This window comes from Pelobates fuscus, chromosome 5, assembly GCF_036172605.1.
Source record: "Pelobates fuscus isolate aPelFus1 chromosome 5, aPelFus1.pri, whole genome shotgun sequence".
In the NCBI taxonomy this organism is placed as follows: domain Eukaryota; kingdom Metazoa; phylum Chordata; class Amphibia; order Anura; family Pelobatidae; genus Pelobates; species Pelobates fuscus.
In genome coordinates, this window is record NC_086321.1 from 15,125,512 (window position 1) to 15,151,239 (window position 25,728).

At 42.0% G+C, this 25,728-nt stretch overlaps 1 protein-coding gene across 2 annotated transcripts in view; it reads right to left on the bottom strand.

The window, feature by feature from the left end:
- Window positions 1–25,728, bottom strand: part of PDE8B (phosphodiesterase 8B) — a 155,516-nt gene that overhangs the window by 19,688 nt on the left and 110,100 nt on the right. For both annotated transcript variants that reach the window (XM_063453602.1, XM_063453600.1), the window contains exons 9-12: window positions 22,418–22,506; window positions 18,234–18,294; window positions 12,261–12,312; window positions 746–823 (exon numbers count right to left, since the gene is read on the bottom strand). In XM_063453602.1, the coding sequence (XP_063309672.1) occupies window positions 746–823; window positions 12,261–12,312; window positions 18,234–18,294; window positions 22,418–22,506 (280 nt within the window). The remainder of the gene's footprint in view (window positions 1–745; window positions 824–12,260; window positions 12,313–18,233; window positions 18,295–22,417; window positions 22,507–25,728) is intronic.

Sequence of the window (25,728 nt, forward strand, 5' to 3'; positions counted from 1 at the left end):
ATTGATCGCTCACCTCGTATTGCGGTGGCCATGGAGGGCAGGGGAAGGTAGTTTTTACTTACCTGAACTTGCCCCTTGCGGTCACCGCCACCTTTTTCCTTGAGGTCCTCTCCAGCTACTCTCGCTTTGTCTGCCAGGAGGCAATGTTAGCGATGTACTCTCACTCCTGCGTGAGAGTACACCACTGCTATCTAGAGAGGATCCCAAAAGACGCTGGGATCCTCTATAGAAAGAGCCTTCTTTTTCCCCTTGCTATGGTTTGACAAAAAATATCTTCAAATTTAGTCAAGCATTGGAAAAATACATAAGACAAAGAGGTCTTTATTCAGTGAAATTCCAACACAGTCTTTTTAAGCAGTTGATAAAGATTTTATCTTTATTAATTGCTCGTTTTTTTGGCGATGATAGAGATGAGCAAGCTGCTTAAATGTCTTCTCCACTCCAACGCTGACATTAACTCAAACTTCTGGTCTTCTAGGGAAGAAATGGGTCAGAGAAGACCAGGTAGGTGGAAGAGGTGACGCAAACACTGAGCTGATTACAAGCTGTTCACGGTTATCTTGCTAGCCATTCTAGATTAGAGTCTCGAAGGATTGTCTTTTCTTTTTCAGTCAAAATTGGAAGCTGTGTTTATCTTCTTTTTTTTTTATCAACAGCAGAAACAAATGTGTGAAAGGTCAAACTTCATAGACTTACGTTTATAATTTATCCTACATTATTAAATTAAATGTATGACTGTCCTTACCATCACTACTTCGAGATGTAATGGATCTGACATCAATGGACTCTTTCCGTCTATTTTTATGCCTGAACGAGTGAGATTCTGAAAGACAAATCAAAAAAAATACATTTGTTCCCAAAGTCATTGCTAACCATGGCACCCTAGTTGTCTTGAACTACATATCTCTTAATGCTCAGTCCCTCCTGTCTGAGTATTATGGGGAATGTAGTTCACAGGAACCTGGGATGCCACAGTATGAACAAAAAGTATACAACGGGTGCCAGACAAAGGATGTGTGACATGTCATGATTCCCTTTTATTCCCGGAGTCTGGTCCTTAAGGGGTTAATCACTAAGCTGTAAACAGGGGGAAGTGACAATGAACTTGCACATTTTCGCCACAATATCCAAATTGAGCTGAATTTATTTTTCCCATCCTATTTTGTACTAAAATAAGAATTCCCTGGTTAGTGAATAACACCAAGAGAAGTAATCACCAATCTATAAACTGCTTTTGTATAAAAGTAAAGGCTGAGTTGATGTAATTGTTTCTCAATTCAGAAATAAAATATTATTATTATTGGTTATTATTTATATAGCGCCAGCTTATTCCGCAGCACTTTACAATAAGAGGGGAATTTACCAAATGAGACAATAACAAAATGTAACAGGAACAATAGGTAGCTGAGGACCTTGCTCAAACAAACTTACAGTCTAGAAGAGGTGGGGTATAAAATCAAAATAGGGTAGGGTATTGAGGGAGACAGAAAATAGACATGGTGGGAAAGTAGCAGACCTGGAGATGAGAGTGGAGTTTGGCCCTTTAGGAGAGAGCAAGAGGAAGGTTTGAGAGACAGAAGTTACTCCTGGAGGCCATAAGCATTCCTGAAAAAATGGGTTTTGAGGGACTTCATAAAGGTTTGAAGACTAGGGGAGAGTCTGACAGGAGTAGGCAGGCTGTTCCAAAGGAAAGGAACCGCTCATGAGAAGTCATGCAGGCATGAATTTGCAGTAAGGGTGCGAGAAGCAGACAGGAGAAGGTCACCAGTAGAGCGGAGAGACCGAGTAGGCATAGCTATGAATCCGTGAAGAAATGTAAGAGGGGCTAGAGTTGGTTAGGGCTTTATAGGTAAGGGTTAGTATTTTAAATTTACACCTATGCATATACTACACACAACACATAGACAAGCCAGGGGTGGTTTGGAATCAAGTGCTGTGACCTAATGAAGTAAAATAAAAAGTGAGCTTTCTTGGCTTCAGTACTCAAAAACAATGTTTGGAGAAACAGATGAGAAGTGTTTGAAGTAAAGAATGTTATTTAAGAGATCCTGAGAGAGGGGCGTGGCCTGGACACGGAGCGAGCTGGACGCGACTACCTAGAGCTCCGCTCCGACCTCACCGTAGAAAGCCAATATTAGCGTGCTAAAACCCCCTAAGCGATCTCACGGGGATCTCACTACCATGGAGAAGAGGCCAACCAAGAAACACCCAAAGAAGGGCCCGGAAACGGGTGCCTCCGTAGCAGAGTTCTTCTCGGTCCCTCGTGCTGGACCCGCGGGCCCGCAAGATGGCGCCGACACTGATGCGGACACGGCTACCTCCCCAGCTACAGCCGCGCCGGGTGGATCCCCGCGAACGGCGGGAACAGCGCGAATATTAAACACCCTGGCCGAGGTTAAGACATACCTCGCGGGGGAAATTGAGCGCTCAACGCGAGTCTTGCGTGGGGAAATCCAGGCCCTTGGCGACCGCACCACGAGGCTGGAATCCCGCCTGGAGGCCACAACAACGGCCCACAACACAGCTATACTCCAGGTGAATCATTTAACCACCAGGATGGCAGCGGCAGAACTGGCCATAGATGATATGGCGAACAGGTCACGCCGCAACAATGTACGCCTCAGAGGCCTGCCCGAAAATTCAGGAGAGGGCCCAGTGACTGATATCGTTACAACCATCCTCAAACCCTTGCTGCCTGGCCTGCCGGACTACCTCTGGCATATAGAGAGGGCCCATAGAGCACTCCGCACCAGAAGGCTGGACACAAATGTCCCAAGGGATATCATTATCAGATTCCTGCACTTCCAGACCAAAGAAGCGCTCCTCAGGTGGGGGAGAGATGGCCCGATCTCTTACCAAGGAGCCAACCTGATGCTATACCAGGACCTAGCCCCGGCTACACTTCAGAGAAGGCGTGAATGGAGGCCCATCACGGAGACCCTGAGGCTGGCTAATGTGCGGTATGCATGGGGCTACCCCTTTAAATTGCTGGCCTTTCTTAATGGCAAGACCCATATCTTACAGCCTGGAGACGACGCCAACGCCTTGTTCGCGGACCTGGGGATCCAGGTACCACCGCAAGTCCCTGCAACGCTGACTGGCACAAATGACCTTCAACCCCTCCCTGGAGAGTGGCAGACCATCGGGGAATGAGGTACTGGGGTTCCATTATAGGGGGGCCCACGGGTCCTCCCCCTAAGCTGATCAGCCGCTGACCTCGAGACACGGGCGGGAAAATCCTGGAGTTGGGGTGGGGATGAGGGAGACATTTACCTGTAAGGGCCCTGGAATGGAAAAGCCCCACTTGTCGGCCCCCACAGCAACAGCACCGGCACTGAAACCATAGTAGACTATGCCCCCTCTTTTCTCTTTTTTTTTTTTCTCCTGCCTTCGGGCCCCGTCTCACGTTGGGCGGGGGGACTGGGGGGGGGGGGGAAATCGGGGAGAGGGGACACTGGTGTTTTCACCTGCATGGAAATATTGAAACTAATGTTTTGCTTTAAATGTTGACGATTATGTTGAAAGTTTGTTTATGTACCCACTTGGATAAATGCATAAGTTACCTAGGCAGGGGTTAGAAGACGTCCAGAAGAGCTATGCAGGGATGAGGGGGGGTAGGGCATCCCACAAGACACGGTCACGATTACCACAGTGCGCTCACGGCACCCGGCATTTAACTTGTGCAAGTACATACCCACCAGACACTGCAGGCCCACCCCCCTTTTTTACCATCAGCCTATGATTTGCCCAGGGAAGGGACAGGTGGACGGCCCAGATCTGAGGAACACCCGACCCATGACCGGACACCTTGGCCCCCCCCCCAATAAGTCCAACTTATGGGGACGAGAGAAAGGCCCAATGTCGGCTTGCAGACTCAACTACCTTAGCAGACCACAGTGAGACGACAGCAACGGTGGGGTGGGGGCGCAGACATGTATATATACCCATGTTCAAGCCTTGTTATAGGTTGCTTACGTAAATAGAACGTAATGGTTATGCTATGTAATGTCTCCTACTGTGTGTGCGAAATTTCAGATATTGGTAACTACGCCCCCAGCAATGGCACCCAGCCAAACGGCGGGAGCACCTAGGTCACGGTTTGACAGGACATCCTCACCCATCCTACACACCATGCACGACACAGCACTCGCCCCGGAACACTGGGTCGGCCAGGGTAATGCCGCGGGCTCACCACTTGGCTCGCAGCCTGGGACACCCATAACAGCTGCAGGGCGTGACTTCTCCCCTTTATATCTTGCCAGAATTAACCACTTAGCACGTTTTAGGCGACCTATACACGGTGTGGTCACCCCCACGATACAGGAACCCGATCTCTACACTCCCCACTTCGGGAACATGGATCCGGGATCCGCACCCCACACCGGACTGGCGACGGGTAAGACCAGTCAATTGACTCTATTCTTCTCTCTTTCTTCACTGTATCTCTTTCTTCCCCTCCCCTCCCTGCTTCCCCTTATCTGTTCGTCAGGATCGGTTAGCGGCAGAAGTCTCAACAAGGTGTCATCCACCCGCTCTGACGATAGCCCGACTAGATTGATTGGGAGTTCTCTAGACACTGGTAGGCACACTACTAGACTGAAAAGATGGCCTTGAAGTTGACCTCTATAAATGTTAAAGGGCTAAATGCCCCCAAAAAGAGACGACTGATGTTCAGGGAACTTAAGAGACTTGGCTCGGACATAGCCTTCCTACAAGAAACACACACCAAAAACACCGCGTTCCGCATTCGAGATCACACGTTCCCCACATCACATGAAGCCAGATCACACCGCAAGGGTAACGGGGTGGCCATTCTCATACATAGCAGGTGCCCGATACACGTACTGTCCTCGGAGCTGGACTCGGAGGGGAGATACGTAATCCTCTCCGGTACACTGTACTCGCACCCAGTCCACTTGATCAATATCTATGCCCCTAACACTCCCGACACCTCCTTCTGGGAGAACCTAACCACTAAGATACAGGCCCTACCCTACGGCATGATCATAATGGGGGGAGACTTTAATGCCGTGCCGTGTCCAGCCGCAGACAGGAGCTCCAGAGCGGGCCAACAGAGATCACAGGGAAGGGGAAGCCAAGACAAGATGATCAACGACTTTATCCGAGGCACTGGACTGGTAGACGTGTGGCGGGCTCAACACCCCGGCGACCTTGACTTCACATTCTACTCTGCCCCTCACGGGACTTACTCCAGGATAGACTACTTCCTAGTGAACAACACCAGCATGGCCAGAGTGGTGGACTCGAGGATCGGTTCCATTACGTGGTCCGACCACGCTGATGTATCCTTGACCCTGGGCAACCTGTGCACTGCAGCACCGTGGAACTGGAGGATGAACTCCTACCTACTGCGAGACAAAGGCACGCAGGCAGAACTGCGCAACGACATACAAGCATACTTTATCGCGAATGAATCAGAGGACATGTCTCCAAGCATCATATGGGCGGCTCATAAAGCGGTCATCAGGGGCACCTTCATTAAACTGGCAACTAGGAAAAAAGCACAAAAGATGAAAAAACTACAGCATCTCTTGGGGGCCCTGAGGAAAATCGAACAACAACATAAGACGGCGCCAACCACGCAACTCCTCGAACAACTGAGAGAGACCAGAAGCTCCATTTCGGAACTCCTACTGGATGACGCAGCTAAAGCCATGTCGTGGACCAAACGGACCTACTATGAAAAATCGAATAAGATGGACACACTGTTGGCCAGGACCCTTCGTCCACGACAGAACAGTACTCTTATCACCACAATTAAAAACTCGGATGGTTCCATCAAGAGTACCCCACCTGAGATAGCCCAGGTCTTCACAGATTACTACAACAAGCTATACAATCATACGACCAGGGATCCTTCTTCCCAGGAAGACGCGACGAATCGCATGCACACATTCCTGAAAGACCTTGACCTGCAAAAACTTCCGTCTGCTACGGCATCACTCTTAAATGACCCTATTACGGTCGACGAAATAGACAAGGCGATCACAGAACTCAAAAGCAACAAAGCCCCAGGACCGGACGGCTTCGAGGGATCCTATTATAAAACATTCAAAGAGGAACTCTCACCAAAACTGGAGAGACTTTTCAACAACCTCATGGATGGCGGGAACTCAGAAGGCGAGATGTCCCTGGCCAACATTGTCCTTCTTCAAAAACCAGGCAAGGACCCTCTACTACCCGAAAATTATAGGCCTATATCCCTGATTAACCACGACATCAAGATCCTGGCAAAAATCCTAGCAAATCGCCTCAACCCCACGCTGACAACAATGATACACCCGGACCAAGTGGGATTCATACCCGACAGGCAACTATTTGAGAACACCAGAAGAAACATCGATCTCATCTGGAGACAAAAGACCATCGACGAACCGACACTATTGGTCTCCATAGACGCTGAGAAGGCCTTCGACAGGGTTGAATGGCCTTACCTGTTCCATCTTTTGGAACACTTAGGATTCCCTGAACGCTACGTGATGGCAATCAGAGCAATGTACGAACACGCATCCGCACAGGTTAAGATAGCCGGAACTGGGCCAAAACCCTTCAGATTGGGAAACGGGACACGGCAGGGATGCCCCCTATCCCCGCTACTGTTCGTGCTGACGCTGGAACCACTCCTACAGGCCATGCAAAAACACCCACGAATAACAGGGATCGCAGTCGGAGGCCAAGAGTTCCTCATTTCCGCATACGCGGATGACGTTCTGCTGACCCTTACGAAGCCCAGGGACTCCTTGGAAGCTCTGCAAGAAGTCCTCACGCAATTCAGCGCTTTTTCCGGCTACAAGGCAAACCTAGAAAAATCTAGCGCCCTCCCGCTGGGCCTGTCTGCGGAGGACACGGCGGCACTGGGTAACTCATACAACATCCCCATAGTCAAAGACCAGCTAAAGTACTTGGGAGTACAACTGCCAGGTGACCCTAATAAAATCCATCAACTTAACTACGTCCCGCTCATACGAGCCCTAATACAGGACATGGAAAAGTGGCAAGACAGACCCATCTCCTGGATAGGGCGCATACACGCAGTTAAAATGAATATCCTGCCCCGCATTTTATTCCTCTTCCAGGCACTGCCCACAAAACTTTTAAAATCCGACTTAGCTCACTTACAAAAAGCAATAAGTGACTTCATATGGCATAACCGTCGGCATAGGATCTCCAGAAATGTCATGTACAGACAGAAACAGAGGGGAGGGCTGGGCCTTCCACACTTATACTATTATTACTTAGCCGCGCAACTCGCGCAAGTGACCATGTGGCACGCGCCCTTGGACACTAGGAGATGGGTGGACCTGGAATCCTTCCTGACAGGTGCGGACCTTCCTCAGTACCACATTTGGGTACCCAAGGTAGATAGGCCTATCCTACGGACTACATGCCCGGCCATACTTAATTCCCTGAGAATCTGGGACGCCTCTGCTCACAAATATAAATTAACATCCTCCCCATCACCACTGACCCCCATCCTGAGAAACAGAGCTTTCCCCCCTGGAATGGTAGCGAGAGATTTCACGAACCTAGAGAAAGTGGGAATTCAGAGGATATGCCAGATGTTTGAGCACGGCCAGTTGGTCACCTTCGACCACCTAAAACAGCTGTCACACCTCACCCCCGCAGATTTCTTTCGGTACTTGCAGATTAGGGACTATGTACAACACCCACAGGTGCAGCAGGCCGCCAGGGGGCCACGAACTTTCTTAGAAAGGAAGTGCCTTAACGAAAACACACAGCGGGGTTTAATAACCACGATATACTCACACATATGCTCAGAAACAAAGGAATGGGGAACCCTAGCCTATGCAGATGCCTGGGAGAAGGACTTGGGGGAGACCCTGGAGGGGATAGAGTGGAGGGAAATTTGGGAAGCAAACAATGCAGTATCCATCTGTGTCTCCCTCCAAGAACAGTCCCTAAAAACAATGTTCAGGTGGTACACCACCCCGGCCAAATTACACCGCATGAAACTGACACAGACAGACACTTGTTGGAGGGGATGCGGCCTAAAAGGCACTTATATCCACATGTGGTGGGAATGCCCGCACATGCAGACCTACTGGACGAAAATACGAGACCTAATCAACGGGATTTTCCACAGAGCGCCCAAACTAGACCCTTGGACGTATCTACTTAACAGATCTTTAGACAACTGGACGAAGTTAGAACAGAATCTGATCCATAAGATCACACTAGCCGCTAGGAGATCAGTAGCGTTGACCTGGCTACAAACAGACACGCCACCCATACGAAGGGTACTCTCCAACATTAAAGAAGTGTACTTAATGGACAGTTTAACCGCACGGGTAAGGGGGTCAATGTCCAGATTTGAAAAATTGTGGGAACCATGGCAGAGCAGCACCCTCGCAGATGATGCGATTCATTGCCGACCCCCTTAGTTAGTGACGACCCCAGAAGAGGGTCTACAAAACATGGATGTCGCCCACAGAACTTCACACCGCTCCGACCTGACGTGCAACCCTCCCCTGCCCCCTCCCTCCTCCTCTCTACTTTTCTATCTCTTCGTTTTTTCTCCTTGGTTCACAATATCGTGGGGGAACCGAGTCCCAAACCTAGTTTAATAGCAATAGGGAGAACCCCTGGCCGGCCCAGGGACAAACCACAAGGGACGGAAGACAGAGTTCCCTCACGACACAAACACTACCTTACTACACTATGAGCGATTTCAGATAGAATGATGTATGTTTAGTACCGTTAGATTCAGATAGAGTGTACGCTACCGACCATACGCGATTTGTTTTGTTGAGACAAGCACCGGTCCTATTAAACTGGGACATAGGGGAACGAGATTGATTTGATATGCAAAGACCCCTACTGTTTTTTGCTCCCCTATAGTGCCTCGCACAATTGCAACTGTTAGGACAAACGGAACTGACAATACCATTGTAGTTATTCTTCACCAAAAAATAAAAAACCCTTGACAAATGGCGATACGGGCCAACCCAGAGGATAGGAGATGTAATGTTTAGACGTATTATATATGTAACAATGTATATTGTTTTTGCGATCTTATGGGCTTTTGCACAAGCCATATTACCACTGTCATAATGCCATTTTTGTCAAGATGAAAAATAAAGAAATTAAAAAAAAAAAAAAAAAAAGAGATCCTGAGAGAAAGTGAAAGGGAGAAGAAGATAGATATTCCAAAACTAAAAGGAAAAATCATAGCTCTAAAATACATAGTTACATAGTTACATAGCTGAAAAGAGACTTGCGTCCATCAAGTTGATCCAAAAGAAGGCAAAAAACCCAGTCTGAAGCGCTTCCAATTTTGCAACAAACTAGGAAAAAATTCCTTCTTGACCCCAAAATAGCAGTCAGATGTCTCCTTGGATCAAGCAGCTATTACCCCACTAATTAGAAATTATATCCCCGTATGTTATGTTTTTGCAAGTATTTATCCAACTGCAGTTTAAACATCTGACAAAACCACCTCTTCAGGTAATGAATTCCATATTGCTCTTACTGTATAAAAACCTTTTCTTTGCCTTAGATGAAATCTCCTTTCTTCAAGCCTAAATATGTGACCTCGTGTCCTATGTATAGCCCTGTTTATGAATAGATTTCCAGATAATGGTTTGTACTGGCCCCGAATATATTTGTATAATGTTATCATATACCCTCTCAGTCGCCGTTTTTCCAAACTGAAGAGATTTTAATTTTTTAACCTTTCTTCATAACTAAAATGCTCCATTCCTTTTTATCAATTTTGTAGCTCGTCTCTGCACTTTTTCTAGTGCCATAACATCTTTCTTTAGAACAGGCGCCCAAAATTGTACAGCATATTCAAGGTGTGGTCTTACCAGCGATTTATAAAGAGGCAAAATTACATTTTCATCTCGAGAATTTATGCCCCTATTTATACATGACAAAACCTTACTGGCCTTAGCAACGGCAGATTGACATTGCATATTGCTACCTAATTTGTTGTTTATAACAATTCCCAAATCCTTCTCGTGTGTGGTTATCCCTAGTTCACTACCATATGTTAAATAGAAGCGGTCCCAAAACAGAACCCTGAGGGACACCACTTACCACTTTTGTCCAGCTTGAAAATGTACCATTTATGACAACTCGTTGTACTCTATCCTTAAGCCAATGTTCTACCCAAGAACAAGAATATTCATCTAGACCAATTTCTTTTAGTTTGAAGACTAACCTATTGTGAGGAACCGTATCAAATGCCTTGGCAAAATCCAAGTAGATCACATCCACTGCAACACCCTGATCTATATTTCTACTTACTTCTTCGTAGAATGCAATTAGGTTAGTTTGACATGACCTATGTTTCATAAAACCATGCTGATTTTTGCTGATAACCATGTTCTTCCACATGAATTCCTGAATATTATCCCTTAATAGCCGTTCAAATAATTTCCCAGTCACAGAAGTTAAGCTCACAGGTCTCTAATTTCCAGGCAAGGATTTTGAACCCTTTTTAAATATAGGAACAACATCTGCCTTCCTCCAATCCTCCGGTACAATACCTGAAACAAAAGAATCTTGAAAAATTAAATACAGAGGTTCACTTATTTCCCCACTTAGCTCCTTAAGTACATCTCAATGTCATTCAGAAATATCTTCAACAAACCAACGATGAAGGTTTTGAAATTGCATTCACAGTCCTCAAACTGAATATTATTTGAGATCTCTGGGTCAAACTAAGGATATTTCTGAACTAGAAGGACTCTGTATGGAAAGATGGGGAACTATCCTAAAGCAAAAAGAGAAAGGCTTTCAGGAGGCAAAGTGTTTGGAGATTCTGATTTCTGAAGTACTGACTGATATGGTGCCCAAACATTTGGTGGTTTGACCAATAATATGTGTCCAGAAGTCCTGTGGACCCCCTGGTCCACCAGTCTAATTTTACCCATTCTCCAAATGTACCAGTTAATGATGGAAAAGAGAGGGCAATCTGATTGTTAGCACCTCATCTAGCAGAATCTTGTGGAAATCCCCACTTTCAGTCATTCCTGGTCACAGGGGGCCTTGGTAGTCCCCGAACAGTAATTATTACTGTATTTGCCCGGAGTCTGATACTGATGAACAATAAATGGTAATTTTCATGGAACACCACATAACCTATGATTCTAATCGCAAATTACATCAGGAAATGAGCATAAATTTAATTTTAATTATATCACTAAACAATGGTTTTGTGGTGGAGCTTAAGCCAAGTGCCAACTTTTTCATTTGGTTCTGTAATATTAGTTGAGGTGTGTTAGATTAGGTAGGTTTCCTTGCAATGAGTGAGCCTTAGATTGGGCGTTAGATTGTGTGAGTTGCATTATATTTTTTTCTGGTTGTGGTAGACTAGGTGAGCTGTGATACATTGGATGAGTTATGTTGTATTTTTTGTAAGTTGTGTTAAAGAGTTGCTTGAGTTGTTTTATATAAGACTGGTGTGTATTTGTTCAAGACTTATAACACTGAATGAGATTAAATTACATAAATGGTCAGCCAGTCCATAAAAGGACACTATAGGCATTTCATCTCACCTTGATTAAGTGATCTATGTGCAGTGGCCCTGTTTTGGTCCTGCAATATAAAACATTGCAGTTTTGGAGATACGGCAATGTTTACATTGTGAGGCAAATTACACCTTTAGCGACTGTATTACTGACAACCACTAGATGGTGCTTCTGCACCCACAGACGAGTTAAAGTCGATTCCTTTATGCATTGAATGATGATCATATGATGCTTTTTATAGGGAAGCATTGGATTGGAGGAGTGCAGCACTTGACGAACATGTGTTTCTCATGCACAATGCTTCTCCATGTAAAGCCTTTGATTGGACAAGAAGATGAAGAGGACTCAGCCAGCAAGAACACAACACTTATATTGTAAAGCGCTACGGAATCTGTTGGCGCTATATAAATGGCAATGATAATAATAACAACACTAGGGGCAGAGTGTGTGGCTGCAAGGACTGGGCATCAGGACTATTTTTTTCATTTAATTTATGGTGTGCACAGATTATCTAAATAGGTACTAGAACAAATAGCATTAGGAATATATGTTTGTATATTCCCAAAACAATAGCATGCTTTTAATTAATAAAGTTAAATCGAATCACAAAATGTTGGTGGACATTTGAAAATGATTATAAAAAGAACTGACAATGTCATCATTATAACTCAGATTAAATGCATTATAACAGCTAAAAAATACTAATCTTTTTTCCTTTATAAAGACAAACATATGTAAAAAGACCTGTTAGTGCATTCTCTCCAGGGTACTTTTCATCTCGGGTTAGCTTGTAGATCTATAGATATAATTAAGAGAAAAACAACAGGAAAATAAAAACGATTATAATTTCAGTTAAAGGACACAAACGTAGTAAAATGCTTATCAATTCATATGGCGTCTCTTACAAATGATGGCGGCCCACTGAAACCAGAATGGCTCGCAGGTCTGGGTCAGTAACCTAGGGGTGAGGAATCACTGGGTAACTCTGAAAACATGCTGATGATGTCAGTGTTCTAGTGATGGAATCAGAATGTGGATAAACTGTGGGACAGTAAATGCACTGTGGTCAATCACAAGACTAACTGTGTGTACCACTTGACACCACACAGTAAGAATGTTAGCTTTGTACAACATAAGAAATTACTGAGTGACTGGACTTGAAATGGACCCTGCATTGTTTTACAGCGTTCTCTACAAATGATGGATACAATATGTTACATTTTTTGTATCTCATAAAGTATTATATGAAAATTAACCCGATTGTTAATTAATGAATGAAAGTAACGGATGCATAAAAAACAGCAGGTTTACCATCTAACATTAAAATTGCTAACTTTTTTTCACGATTTCTGTTCCATAGAAGCAATGCATAGTGTAGGATTGTAGACTTGAGCCGAATAGTACGCCAATAACTCCCTCTACTTCCACAAACAAACATAATAATAAAGAACACGTACAGTATGCATTATAAAATAACATAATATACTACATAATATTGTCCAAAAATAGCCTCAACCACACTCAGTTGTCCTCATTCTTTTCTTTCTCTCGGAAAACTATAACACATCTTAGTACACAAAGAATACATAGATCAACACCTCCCCAGTGCTAGTAAAACACAGATTAACGTGAAAAAATAGGTACATTTTGTTTTCACTAATAGTTGTAGAAATACAAGGTTCCTCAAAATCCTCATTATAAAATGTACAGAGGTAGATCTACATAAATATAAAACAAGAGACCAAATAGTGTAATACATTCATAAAACTTGAATTAAAACAGATTCAAGGTTAAACTCACAAATCCAAATATGGAAAAAGGCTCTTTGTCTGTGCTGTTGAACTGTGTCTTCATGCATGCATAAAAAGGAGATAAAAAATAGCCATAGTGCAACACTGTAATTAAGATAAATTCACTGCTTTATTAAAGGATCACTATAGTGGGTTTTCCTGACACTATAGTGCCTGAGGGTGCCTCCACCCTCAGGGTCCCCCTCCCGTGGCACTTAAGTGATTAAAACCCCTTCAGCCACTTAACTTATTCCAGCGCTGGTGACCTCTCCTCCCCCGCCGATGTCAGCGGAGCCGAACGTGCATTCGCGGCAAGTGCCGCGCGTATTCAAGCGGTCAATAGGAAAGCATTTTTCCTTTTCAATATGCCTCCAGCGTCGCATATGCGCCTCTAGTGGCTGTCTGGAAGACAGCCACTAGAGGCTGGCTTAACCCCAAATGTAAACATAGCAGTTTCTCTGAAACTGCTATGTTTGCATCTGCAGGGTTAAAACCTGAGGGACCTGGCACCCAGACCACCTTATTGAGCTGAAGTGGTCTGGGTGACTATAGTGTCCCTTTAAGTTAAACTTATAAGAGGTAAGTAGTTAAAAAGCCCATCATCATCACTTGTTGATTTTGGAAAAAGTGCCCTGTGCAGCTACAAACAAACTCGCCCAAGTGTGATAAGTTTGGGGATAAAATACACAATAATATTACAGCAGAAAAAGTGAAGCCTTAAAAGTAAGACTTCCTCAGGGGCATCCAAAGACATGCAGCACACAATAGTAAATCACAACACAAACCCTTACAAAGTCCATAAAGTCCATCATGTGCCCTATTCCTTCCAATCCTGGATTCCGATATCTAGCTGCCAGATTTAAATTTCGCGCCATAATTCTGTCCAGATCTCAGATTCTCCCATGGAATGCACCTGCGTTCCACAGACATTACTTCCTATGCCTGGTTCCCAACTTGTATGATGCGTCCCTTCTCGGGACGTATTCCGTCTCATGGAACGCTCCTGCATTCAACTGATAATTCTTCCGCTTACGTTCCTTTTCCGGATGTATTTTTGTTTCGTTCTCGACCACAGTATGTGGGAAGAACGGGAAGACAGGCAAAAGTTTGTTTTCTAGAGCATTTGAATACAGAAAAAACAAGAAAAACTAAACAAGAGTTGTATAAAGAGTACTGGATTTCAGAAGCCATGACCAGAAATATCTGCAGAATGTAACAGGACGTGACAGAGTTGCACGGTGCACTTTTTCCAAGATGGGCTTTTTAACTACTTACATCTTGTAAGTTTAACTTAATAAAGCAGTGAATTTATCTTAATTACAGTGTGGCACTATGGCTATTTTTTATCTCCTTTTTATGCATGCATGAAGACACAGTCCAACAGTACAGTCCGAAGGACACCATTATTATTTTATGAGCCTTTTTCCATATTTGGATTTGTGAGTTTAACCTTGAATCTATTTTAATTTAAGTTTTATTTTAAGGTTTATGAACGTTTTACACTATTTGGTATCTTGTTTTATATTTATGTAGATCTACCTTTGTACATCTTAGTACACATTTGTGTTTTTTTTTGTTTAATTTATTTCAAGCTGAACATCTACCAGATTTCTCGTTACACAACCTACACCCTGTGTAACAGTTACATGTGCTCTTTGTCTCATATTCCACATTGTTGGATACTTTGGGCACTGAGTGTAATCACATCTGCAGCCACATGAGTATTTCACATAGTAAACATTGAGTAAACACAGGCATAGATTCCTTGTGTTTTTCAGATTTATATTTATCAATGATGGTATAAATCAGGACTGACTGTGAAGTATTCAAACCCCATGTTCTGCTAATCCCTTTCCTTGGTTCTAGGACATAACATCATGACTATTCATTCTACTGTCAATCACACCAAACACATTAGGTTATATACCAGGTGTTAGCATCATTCTCTCGCTTACGACCGTTCTGTCTATTACTGCAAACCCATATCTTCCAAGTGTCCCTATTTTGGAGGGAGAGTCTCTATTTTGGGCCCAAATTCCTCTCTCTCCTTTCTCTCCTAATGTTCCTCCTTTGTAGGAGCTCTGTATTGTTGGTGTGTCTGAGTGTATAACAGAGCTCCACAGCAATAATACTCCCAGTAATTTGTCTGAGTGTATAACAGAGCTCCACAGCAATAATACTCCCAGTAATGTATCTGAGTGTATAACAGAGCCCCACAGCAATAATACTCCCAGTAATGTGTCTGGGTGTATAACATAGCTCCACAGCAATAATACTCCCAGTAATGTGTCTGAGTGTATAACAGAGCTCCACAGCAATAATACTGCTCCACAGCAATAATACTCCCAGTAATGTGTCTGGGTGTATAACATAGCTCCACAGCAATAATACTCCTAGTAATGTGTCTGAGTGTATAACAGAGCCCCACAGCAATAATAGTCCCAGTAATGTGGCTGTGTGTATAACAGAGCTCCACAGCAATAATACTCCCAGTAATGTGTCTGAATGTATAACAGAGCTCCACAGCAATAATACTCCCAGTAATGTGGCTGAGTGTATAACAGAGCTCCACAGCAATAATACTCCCAGTAATGTGTCTGAGTGTATAACAGAGCTCCACGGCAATAATACTCCCAGTAATGTGTCTGAGTGTATAACAGAGCTCCACAGCAATAATACTCCCAGTAATGTGTCTGAGTGTATAACAGAGCTCCACAGCAATAATACTCCCAGTAATGTATCTTTACACTACAATACATGTGTTTAGAAATCAGTCTGTGTAAATAAGATACATCGTACATCGTTCTTCTTCTAAATTACATTGTAGTTCTATAAATTGTTATTAGTAAGTCACCTAAAATTTCTTAGAGCAGCCCTGATCTTGGTCACACCCCCACTCACACACCTAAACTTAAAAAGTGACCCTCTTTGTCCATTTGAAATGTTGCCAGGGACTCAACTCACAAATTCAGTGGGGGAAATGTGCAACAATTCAGAAGAAAAAGGAGGTAGCAGATTACGGTAAATAAAAATTCAAGCAAAGTGAAATTGAATTAAAGCAGGGCTGACCAAAAGGTAGATCTCCAGATGTTCTAGAACTACCACTCCCGTGATGCTTACGTGCCTTTATGATGCCTTTAGAATGGCAAAGAATTATGGAAGCTTGAGTTTTAAACCATCTGGGCAGGTACCTTTTGGGCACCCCTGAATTAAAATAACAAGGAAGGAAAATGAAGTGAGCTATGGAGTTCGGTAAATAAATAGCAGGTCCCCCAATTCCGTGTGCGGGTCGGCCCCTTTTCCAATGGTGGGAGGTATGTAATCGAAAGGTAAAACAAAAGAGGTAAATGGAGGATATTAAAACAGGGACACAGTCAAAATATTGTGATTAAACTTGATAACTTCTCTGAAAAGAAAGGATGCCAGGTACACACTGCTATAAACACATATCGATTTATTATTGTAATTTAGGAGTACAGCCTGGGATAAAATGGAGCACTAATTATACGAAGAAACAAACAGCGTACATTTGCCATTTTTGCAGCTAGGAGACTTTGATATGTGACGTTCTATGTCAGATACCAGACTTTTGTTGAGGACTTGCCGATAACAACTGTCATGTACATAGCAGGCCTCTAGACAACTCACCACGTTACGCTTCTAGCATTCTGAAAATCATACACAGGGTCATTCATTCAAAGTGAATTTCAATTTCAAAGTCCAAGTAGTCAAAGTGGAAAAATCCTCTAAGTCAGCTACGCAGTCAGTTTGGCTACTCTGGTCTAAATTGTGAAATGCACTTTGAATTCTCACTTTAGTAATCAACCCTGACAATATCATATGTGTATATTTACATGAATTCAAGGGACACTATAGTCACCCAAAAAACGTTAGCTCAATTAAGCAGTTTTGGTGTATATAGTCTCTGCTCAATGCTCTGCCATTTAGGAGTTAAATCATTGTGTTTCTGTTTATGCAGTCCTAGTCATGTCTCCTCCTTGTTGTGACTGACACAGCCTGCATGAAAAAAATTGTTTCATTTTCAATCAGATGTAACTTACTTAAATTTGTATCTTTTAAATAAATTGAGCTTTAATTGCATACAGGAGACAAGTTATTAACAGAGCAGGAGATAAGAATTTGCAATAAAGGAAGTGTAAACATTAGATCTCTCTTTACAGGAAGTGTTTAGGAAGGCTATGTACGTCACATGCAGGGAGGTTTGCCTAGGGGTGCATAAACAAAGTGAATTAACTCCTAAATGGCAGAGGATTGAGCAGCGAGACTGCAGGGGCATGTTCTATACACCAAAACTGCTTCATTGAGCTAAAGTTGTTTTGGTGACTATAGTGTCGCTTTAACCCCTTAAGGACACATGACGTGTGTGACACGTCATGATTCCATTTTATTCCAGAAGTTTGGTCCTTAAGGGGTTAAGTAATGTTATTATCTATTCTGTTATTTAATGTTGGCCCCCACCTCAATATGAATTTGCTCCATTTGAGAAAACTTACAAATCAAACTATTGTGCAAACTGATTTTTAAAAGAGTTGTACCACACTTTAAACAATGGGGGATAAAAAGTTTTTTCAATTATATATTTTAGGTCTCAACTCGCAGAACAAAAGTAAACACAATTAGAACTCATGTACCCAGGAGAAAAATATTCTGTTTTTAAAAAAGGTTATGAAAATCATGCGATTAGGAAACACCGTAAAACCATATTCTAGTTTTTTTCTAGTGTGGAAAGAGACATTTGCCGGAATAAAGATTTTTTTTTAGAGATAACAAGATAGTTTTATAGAATTCATTGAGAGAGGAGCAGACCGTGGGAAGTTCCAAATGGTGAGGTTCATGTAAAGTAATGTCAAGGTCAAACATAATGTCCATCTGGAAATGCAAGCAATACATGGAGTGAGCTTTGTACCTGTTTATTGTTGTCACTGGCACTGCACAGCTTCTTGATAGACACAAAATGTCTAATTTTCCTAGTAACATAAATACGCAGTCCATTAGTCATCTGAAAGCGCTCAAACTACTGGGTAACATATACAATGCACACACTTTAATTTATTGTTTTTACAATGAAGTGAGAAAGCAGGATAAGACAGGTAGGTATGAGACTAATGTGAGAGTAATCACCTCTACAAATAATACAATTGTCTATGGGTAGTCAAAGCACCATGACCACCGTAGCACAAAGCTGTGGTTATGGTGCAAGATTCCATAGGTGCCACACTCCCAGTTAAACTGAAAATCTACGACTCTCCTGGCAGTTACTGGTCGGCCACTATGCCGTGGCGTGGCTAATACAGAAATTCATTTTCACATTAGCCGTCCCCAACCGTGGATAGCACTGATAGGCTGTAATAGACAGATGCTTTCATCCTATCATTGTCCTAAAAGTTGAATGGGCTACTGAGAAAGTCTGCTTCTGCGTTAGCCAGGCTGTAGAAATGCGGGAACAGTTTAATACAAACATAGGGGATGGCGCCAGCGGACTTGTCTTTTATAGCAAATGCAATACAGCTATTCGCAGTTTTAATTACATTATGGTCTCTCCCGCTGTGAATTTGCTCAATCGATTCTCTGATAAATGAAATTTGCATGAACCAAAGCTAAGATAGACAGAATATTGTGTAAATTGCTAAATAACATTTAGGTCATTACAATGTGAAATCATTTTGTCCTATTATGTCCTTACGTGCAATAAAAGCCTAAGACATTAAACTTAATCACATTAATGCTTGACCACAAAGTGTTGTAAAAATATATAATTTCTAAAATCCTAAACCAGTAAGCAACACAGAACATACAGAAAATAACCGTTTTACTGTGCTTTGAAATTACTTTTAATGTGGATATTGTTTCACAAAGTCTCCTGGCTGCAAAGTCAAGGCGAATCTCGACAATCTATTTACGGAAGATCTGCGGTGAACTGAAAATCGAGTCTGCAAACTCTAGGCTCATAATCGATACAAAAAAGTATTTTACAAATTTTGATTTCAGTCCACCTCAATTTCCTGTTTAGAGAATTATAATCCTAGTGAAAGGGGGAAAAGTACACAAGCGAATAACACAAATAAAACTAAAATGGTGTTTTCAGTTTTCTTTACTCTCAAAATACCTTCAACATTTTGTTTCATTTTTTTTGGTCAATCTTTGTTTTATTGAGGCAAGTTTACAAACATATATAATTCACACTGTAAGTTGAGATGGAACATAGAAGTATAACCTTAACAATTGTGAGCATTCAACATCAGCATGCCTCTTTTACTTTTTTTTCCTGTGTGTGTCAGTTGTGGTTGTGCAGTATGATTGGGGATTGTTGTTCTAGTTAGGTGTAGGTACCACGTATGTGGGCTGTGTCGTCTGCTATAACAGCAGACCAACCTGTGCGTATAGCATGTCTTATTCTCGGGTTGGTGTGTCGGGTGTGATTATAAGTGACACCATCGTTGGCGATATTGGTACCAATCGTTTTAACTGGTGGATGAATGACCCCTAACCTACGGTGAACACGGGGGAAGGGAATAGCAAACCGTCTTGTGGGTTCGGGCACTGTTATGAGCCATCTGGGGGCTCCTATGCTGGAAAAAGCATACACAGATCTTAAAACATGGGAAAAACTGCGGATCTTGTTGGATGAGCCGTGTCGCCTCCATCAAGATGAATGTCCTACCCAGATTCTTATATGTCTTCCAGGCCCTCCCTGTCCCGTTCCGTAAATCGGACCTTATCTCTCTACAATCTACGATAAATAAATTCGTATGGAATGGTTCTAAGCTCAAAGTCCGCCGGGAAACACTTTACGTCCCTAGGAAATCAGGAGGTCTGGGCCTCCCCAACCTTTTACACTGTTTATATGCAGGCCATTTAGCTCAAATACAGATGTGGCACCTATCACCTTTCAAGAAAAGATGGGTGGACATTAAACATTAAATCTTTGGGTGGGACCACCTTTCACTATATATGTGGCTTCCATGGCAACAACGTCCCTTACCCCCTCCAACAGCACCTACAATCACTCATTCCCTCGATCTGTGGGACAAACTACATATACCTGTCTCCAATTACCTCCATCTTTCGAAACAGACTATTCCCATCGGGGTTCGCAGCCAAAAACTAAGACCCCTTTCGAGAGGAGAGAAATCACGAGACTTGGTAACCTGTTCCTCAACGATCAAATTAACTACACAGACATCCCAGACTCCGCATCTCTCTCTACATTTGATTATTTTAGATACATGCAAATCCGTAGCTTCACAGCCTTACCTAGCATTCAACAGGCAGGTTAAGCCCACCTTACTAGCTTTGAAAGAGACTGGGTGGCAGCCCCTACCAGGAAAATATCTGATCTATACCTCACAATAGCAACACATACAACACAAAAATTTCTGCCATACATAGAAACATAGAAACATAGAATGTGACGGCAGATAAGAACCATTCGGCCCATCTAGTCTGCCCAGTTTTCTAAATACTTTCATTAGTCCCTGGCCTTATCTTATAGTTAGGATAGCCTTATGCCTATTCCAGGCATGCTTAAACTCCTTTACTGTGTTAACCTCTACCACTTCTGCTGGAAGGCTATTCCATGCATCCACTACCCTCTCAGTAAAGTAATACTTCCTGATATTATTTTTAAACCTTTGTCCCATAACCCAAACCCAATCAAGGTCCTGAACTAATTCCAACTCAGGAGACAAATTAAGTAGTGCTAGTGTAAAATGAACTAAAGTGTATTTAATTAATCTATTGTAAGAGCATTGAATATCTCTCATGCAAAATAAATGTAACAGAGAATTAATTCACATTGATTTTGCATGATATATATTCACAGTGCTCTTACAGATTAATTAAATACACTTTTGCTTAATTAGCACTATTCACTCTGTCTCCCATGTTAAAATTAGTGTAGGACCCACTGATATTGGGGTACTGTGACGTTGTGGTGGGCTTAACAGGATATGGCCATATTGTGGAACTGAGTCCCCGTATTTGTTTGCAGAGATAGGTGATCTTAAGCTGCCTTGAAAAAATGTAAATTGTATTTTTGTGTGCGCTGTTCCTTAATTTGTATTTTGTGTTTTTTTCTTTTGATGGTAAAGTAAAGGCATACATATTGCAAATTTATGGAAAAGAACATATGGTTGCCTGCGCAGAGGCATACATATCAAGGTGCTTAATTTGTATTTTGCACCATACTGACCAGCGTCAGACTTCGACACTATTTATAAACCTCCTTAACCATAACCCAAACCCAATCAAGGTGCTGTATTAAATGCTGCGTAAACATAACCCCTACCTCTGAATCTCAATCTGGACATCCGCGGAGTAAAAAAAGATGCTCTTTCTACACTGCAGCAATACAAATAGCAATCCAGTCATTATAACCACCCAAAAACGAGGGTGGAAAGAAAAGAAACACTCTGTAGAATGTGGAAAGAGAGTACAAATAGTAAAAAAAATATACATATGGCACAAAAAAAAGGAAAGCACAAAACTCAAACGTACAAAAACAGGAGAGTCGCCTAACATGGCACTTACTCATAGACTTAAAGACATACACGTCTCTTTTCTTTCCAACACTCTTTTATTGGATGGATGGTTTAGCAACTAGATTTCGATTTGTATAACCTGGTAAATAACAGGACTGTACAAAAGACAAGGAGTCATCCATTTAGACTTGAAGAAAAGAGATTTTGCCAACAGCAGATAAATGATTTTTACAATATGGAATTGTCTTTCTAAATGCAGTTTTATCAGATATTGTACTCTTTAAATTGTGTCGGGATCGACGTAGAACATTTTTTGAGAGGATATAATAGGGGTCCAGCTTGTTAATCCAAGGAAACATGTGACTGTCAGTTTGGAGTCCAAAAGGAATTTATTTTTGGCATATTGTGGCAGATTTGGAAATAGCTTCAGATAGTTTTTCGTTGCCTTCTTTTGGATTCACATCAGAAACAGAGCTGTTTGGAAGGCTGAATTGATGGATTTTTTCAGTCTATATTATTATGTAACTGTATAACCATATAATCCATTGTGAATAAATCTACGTAAACCTAACTGATAAAATAATTTCAGGATAGGATGTCTCCTACTTACCCTCCTTGGCCAATTACCGGGGAAACTTTCACGTGTTGCTGGATACTGTCCCCTGATTTCCGCCTTGCATAATAAATCCCTTGCCAGTCCTGGGGCAAAAGTAAAATAAAACATAGTTACACACAAATCTCAGAAAGCCCCTTCTCAGCCCAGTGAACCATCAGTAAAAATGAAAACATTTCTATAAGTGCATACCTGTTCCTACAAACATAGAATGTGACGGCAGATAAGAACCAATCGGCCCATCTAGTCTGCCCAATTTTCTAAATACTTTCATTAGTCCCTGGCCTTATCTTATAGTTAGGATAGCCTTATCCTATCCCACGCATGCTTAAACTCCTTTACTGTGTTAACCTCTACCACTTCAGCTGGAAGGCTATTCCATGCATCCACTACCCTCTCAGCAAAGTAATACTTCCTGATATTATTTTTAAACCTTTGCCCCTCTAATTTAAGACTATGTCCTCTTGTTGTGGTAGTTTTTCTTCTTTTAAATATAGTCTCCTCCTTTACTGTGTTGATTCCCTTTATGTATTTAAATGTTTCTATCATATCCCCCCTGTCTCGTCTTTCCTCCAAGCTATACATGTTAAGATACTTTAACCTTTCCTGGTAAGTTTTATCCTGCAATCCATGAACCAGTTTAGTAGCCCTTATCTGAACTCTCTCAAAGGTATCAATATCCTTCTGAAGATACCGTCTCCAGTACTGCGTACAATACTCCAAGTGAGGTCTCACCAGTGTTCTGTACAATGGCATGAGCACTTCCCTCTTTCTACTGCTAATACCTCTCCCTATACAACCAAGCATTCTGCTAGCATTTCCTGCTGCTCTATTACATTGTCTGCCTACCTTTAAGTCATCCGAAATAATCACCCCTAATTCCCTTTCCTCAGATGTTGAGGTTAGGACTCTATCAAATATTCTGTACTCTGCCCTTGGGTTTTTACGTCCAAGATGCATTATCTTGCACTTATCCACATTAAATGTCAGTTGCCACAACTCTGACCATTTTTCTAGTTTACCTAAATCATTTGCCATTTGGCTTATTCCTCCTGGAACATCAACCCTGTTACACATCTTGGTATCATCAGCAAAAAGACATACCTTACCATCAAGACCTTCTGCAATATCACTAATACAAATATTAAAGAGAATGGGTCCAAGTACAGATCCCTGAGGTACCCCACTGGTGAAAAGCCCAAGCTTCGAATATACTCCATTGACTACAACCCTCTGTTGCCTGTCACTCAGCCACTGCCTTACGCATCCAACAATATTGGAATCCAAACTTAAAGATATGTGCAACAGTGTCAAAAGCCTTACTGAAATCTAGGTAAGCAATGTCTACTGCATCACCCTGATCTATTAGTTTAGTTACCCAATCAAAAAAATCAATAAGATTAGTTTGGCATGATCTACCTGAAGTAAACCCATGTTGTCTCTGATCTTGAAATCCATGTGTTTTTAGATGTTCAACAATCCTATCCTTTAACATGGTTTCCATTACTTTCCCCACTACTGAAGTAAGGTTTACTGGCCTATAGTTGCCCGACTCCTCCCTACTACCTTTCTTGTGAATGGGCACAACATTCGCTAACTTCAAATCTTCTGGGACTACTCCTGTTAACAATGATTGGTTAAATAAATCTGTTAATGGTTTTGCTAGTACACCACTAAGCTCTTTTAATAGCTTTGGGTGTATTCCATCAGGTCCCATTGACTTATTTGTCTTTACTTTTGACAGTTGAAATAGAACCTCTTCCTCTGTAAACTCACGTGTAATAAATGACTAATTTGTCCTTTTTCCTAACTGAGGTCCCTTTCCTTCATTTTCATCTGTAAATACTGAACAACAATATTCATTGAGGCAGTCAGCTAGACCTTTATCCTCTTCTACATACCTTCCTTCTTTTGTTTTTAATCTAACTAATCCTTGTTTTACTTTCCTTTTCTCAGTTATGTATCTAAAAAATGTTTTGTGCCCTTTTTTACTGACTGTGCTATTTTCTCTTCTGTGTGTGATTTAGAAGCTCTTATAACTGGCTTAGCCTCTTTCTGCCTAATCTTATATATCATTATGTCTTCCTCACTCTGTTTTTTTTTTTATAATTACTAAATGCTAACTTTTTGTTTTTTACTATTTTGGCCACATCTGCGGAGTACCACAGTGGTTTCTTGAATTTTTTGCTTTTACTGACAAGCCTAATGCAATTGTCTGTTGCCTTCAGCAGTGCAACTTTTAAATAATCCAATTTCTCTTGGACTCCATTTAAATTGCTCCAGTCCGATAATGACTCCTTTACTCATATTCTAATTTTAGAAAAGTCTGTTTTTTGAAAGTGTAAAACTTTAGTTTTGTGTGGTGTGACTCAGTCACTGTTCTTATATTAAACCACACTGACTGATTATCACTGGATCCTAAACTTTCATCTACAGTAATATCTAATACCAAATCTCCATTTGTTAACACTAAATCTAGCATGGCCTCTTTACGAGTTGGCTCCTCAACGACTTGTTTTAGAGACAATCCCAATAGGGAGTTTAGAATTTGTGTGCTCCTGGCACAAGCAGCTATTTTGGTTTTCCAATTCACATCAGGAAGATTAAAGTCACCCATGATGATAACTTCCCCCTTCATTGTCATTTTAGCTATTTCCTCAACTAGTAGATTATCTAACTCTTCTATTTGTCCTGGGGGCCTATAAATCACACCTACACAAGTTACTGTGTGATTACCAAATTCTAACGTAACCCAAACAAACTCTATGTTCGCCTCACTAACTTTTATTAGGCTAGATTTTATGCTATCCTTCACATACAGGGCCATCCCTTTCTTGCCTTCCCTGTCTTTTTTATATAAAAAGTACCCTGGTTTTGCTATGTCCCAGTCATTTTTTTAATTATACCATGTCTCAGTAACCAGTTGCCATTATTGTCACAAGTTCATGGATCTTATTCCCTAAACTGCGAGCATTTGTAGACATGACTCTAAGCTTATCATTTTTTAACACCCCCTCCTAGTTTAAATACATCCTAGCAAAACCTCTGAACTGCTCACTGAGAACATTTGTTCCCTTTTGAGAAAGATGCAAACCATCTTTTTTGTACTGTAGCCCCAGGTAGCCAAAGCGCAGCTAAGCGGACAAGGGCCTTGACAGGAGTTAGGAGGCGGGCATAGGAGGAGGAAAGGAAGTATAGGGTTATGGGTAAAGGGGATGGGATATTTAAATAGGCAGCCATTTTGTGTTAATTCACTTTTAATCTCCTACCTGACCGAGTTTGTGTGCACTTCTGTGGGCACCTATTTG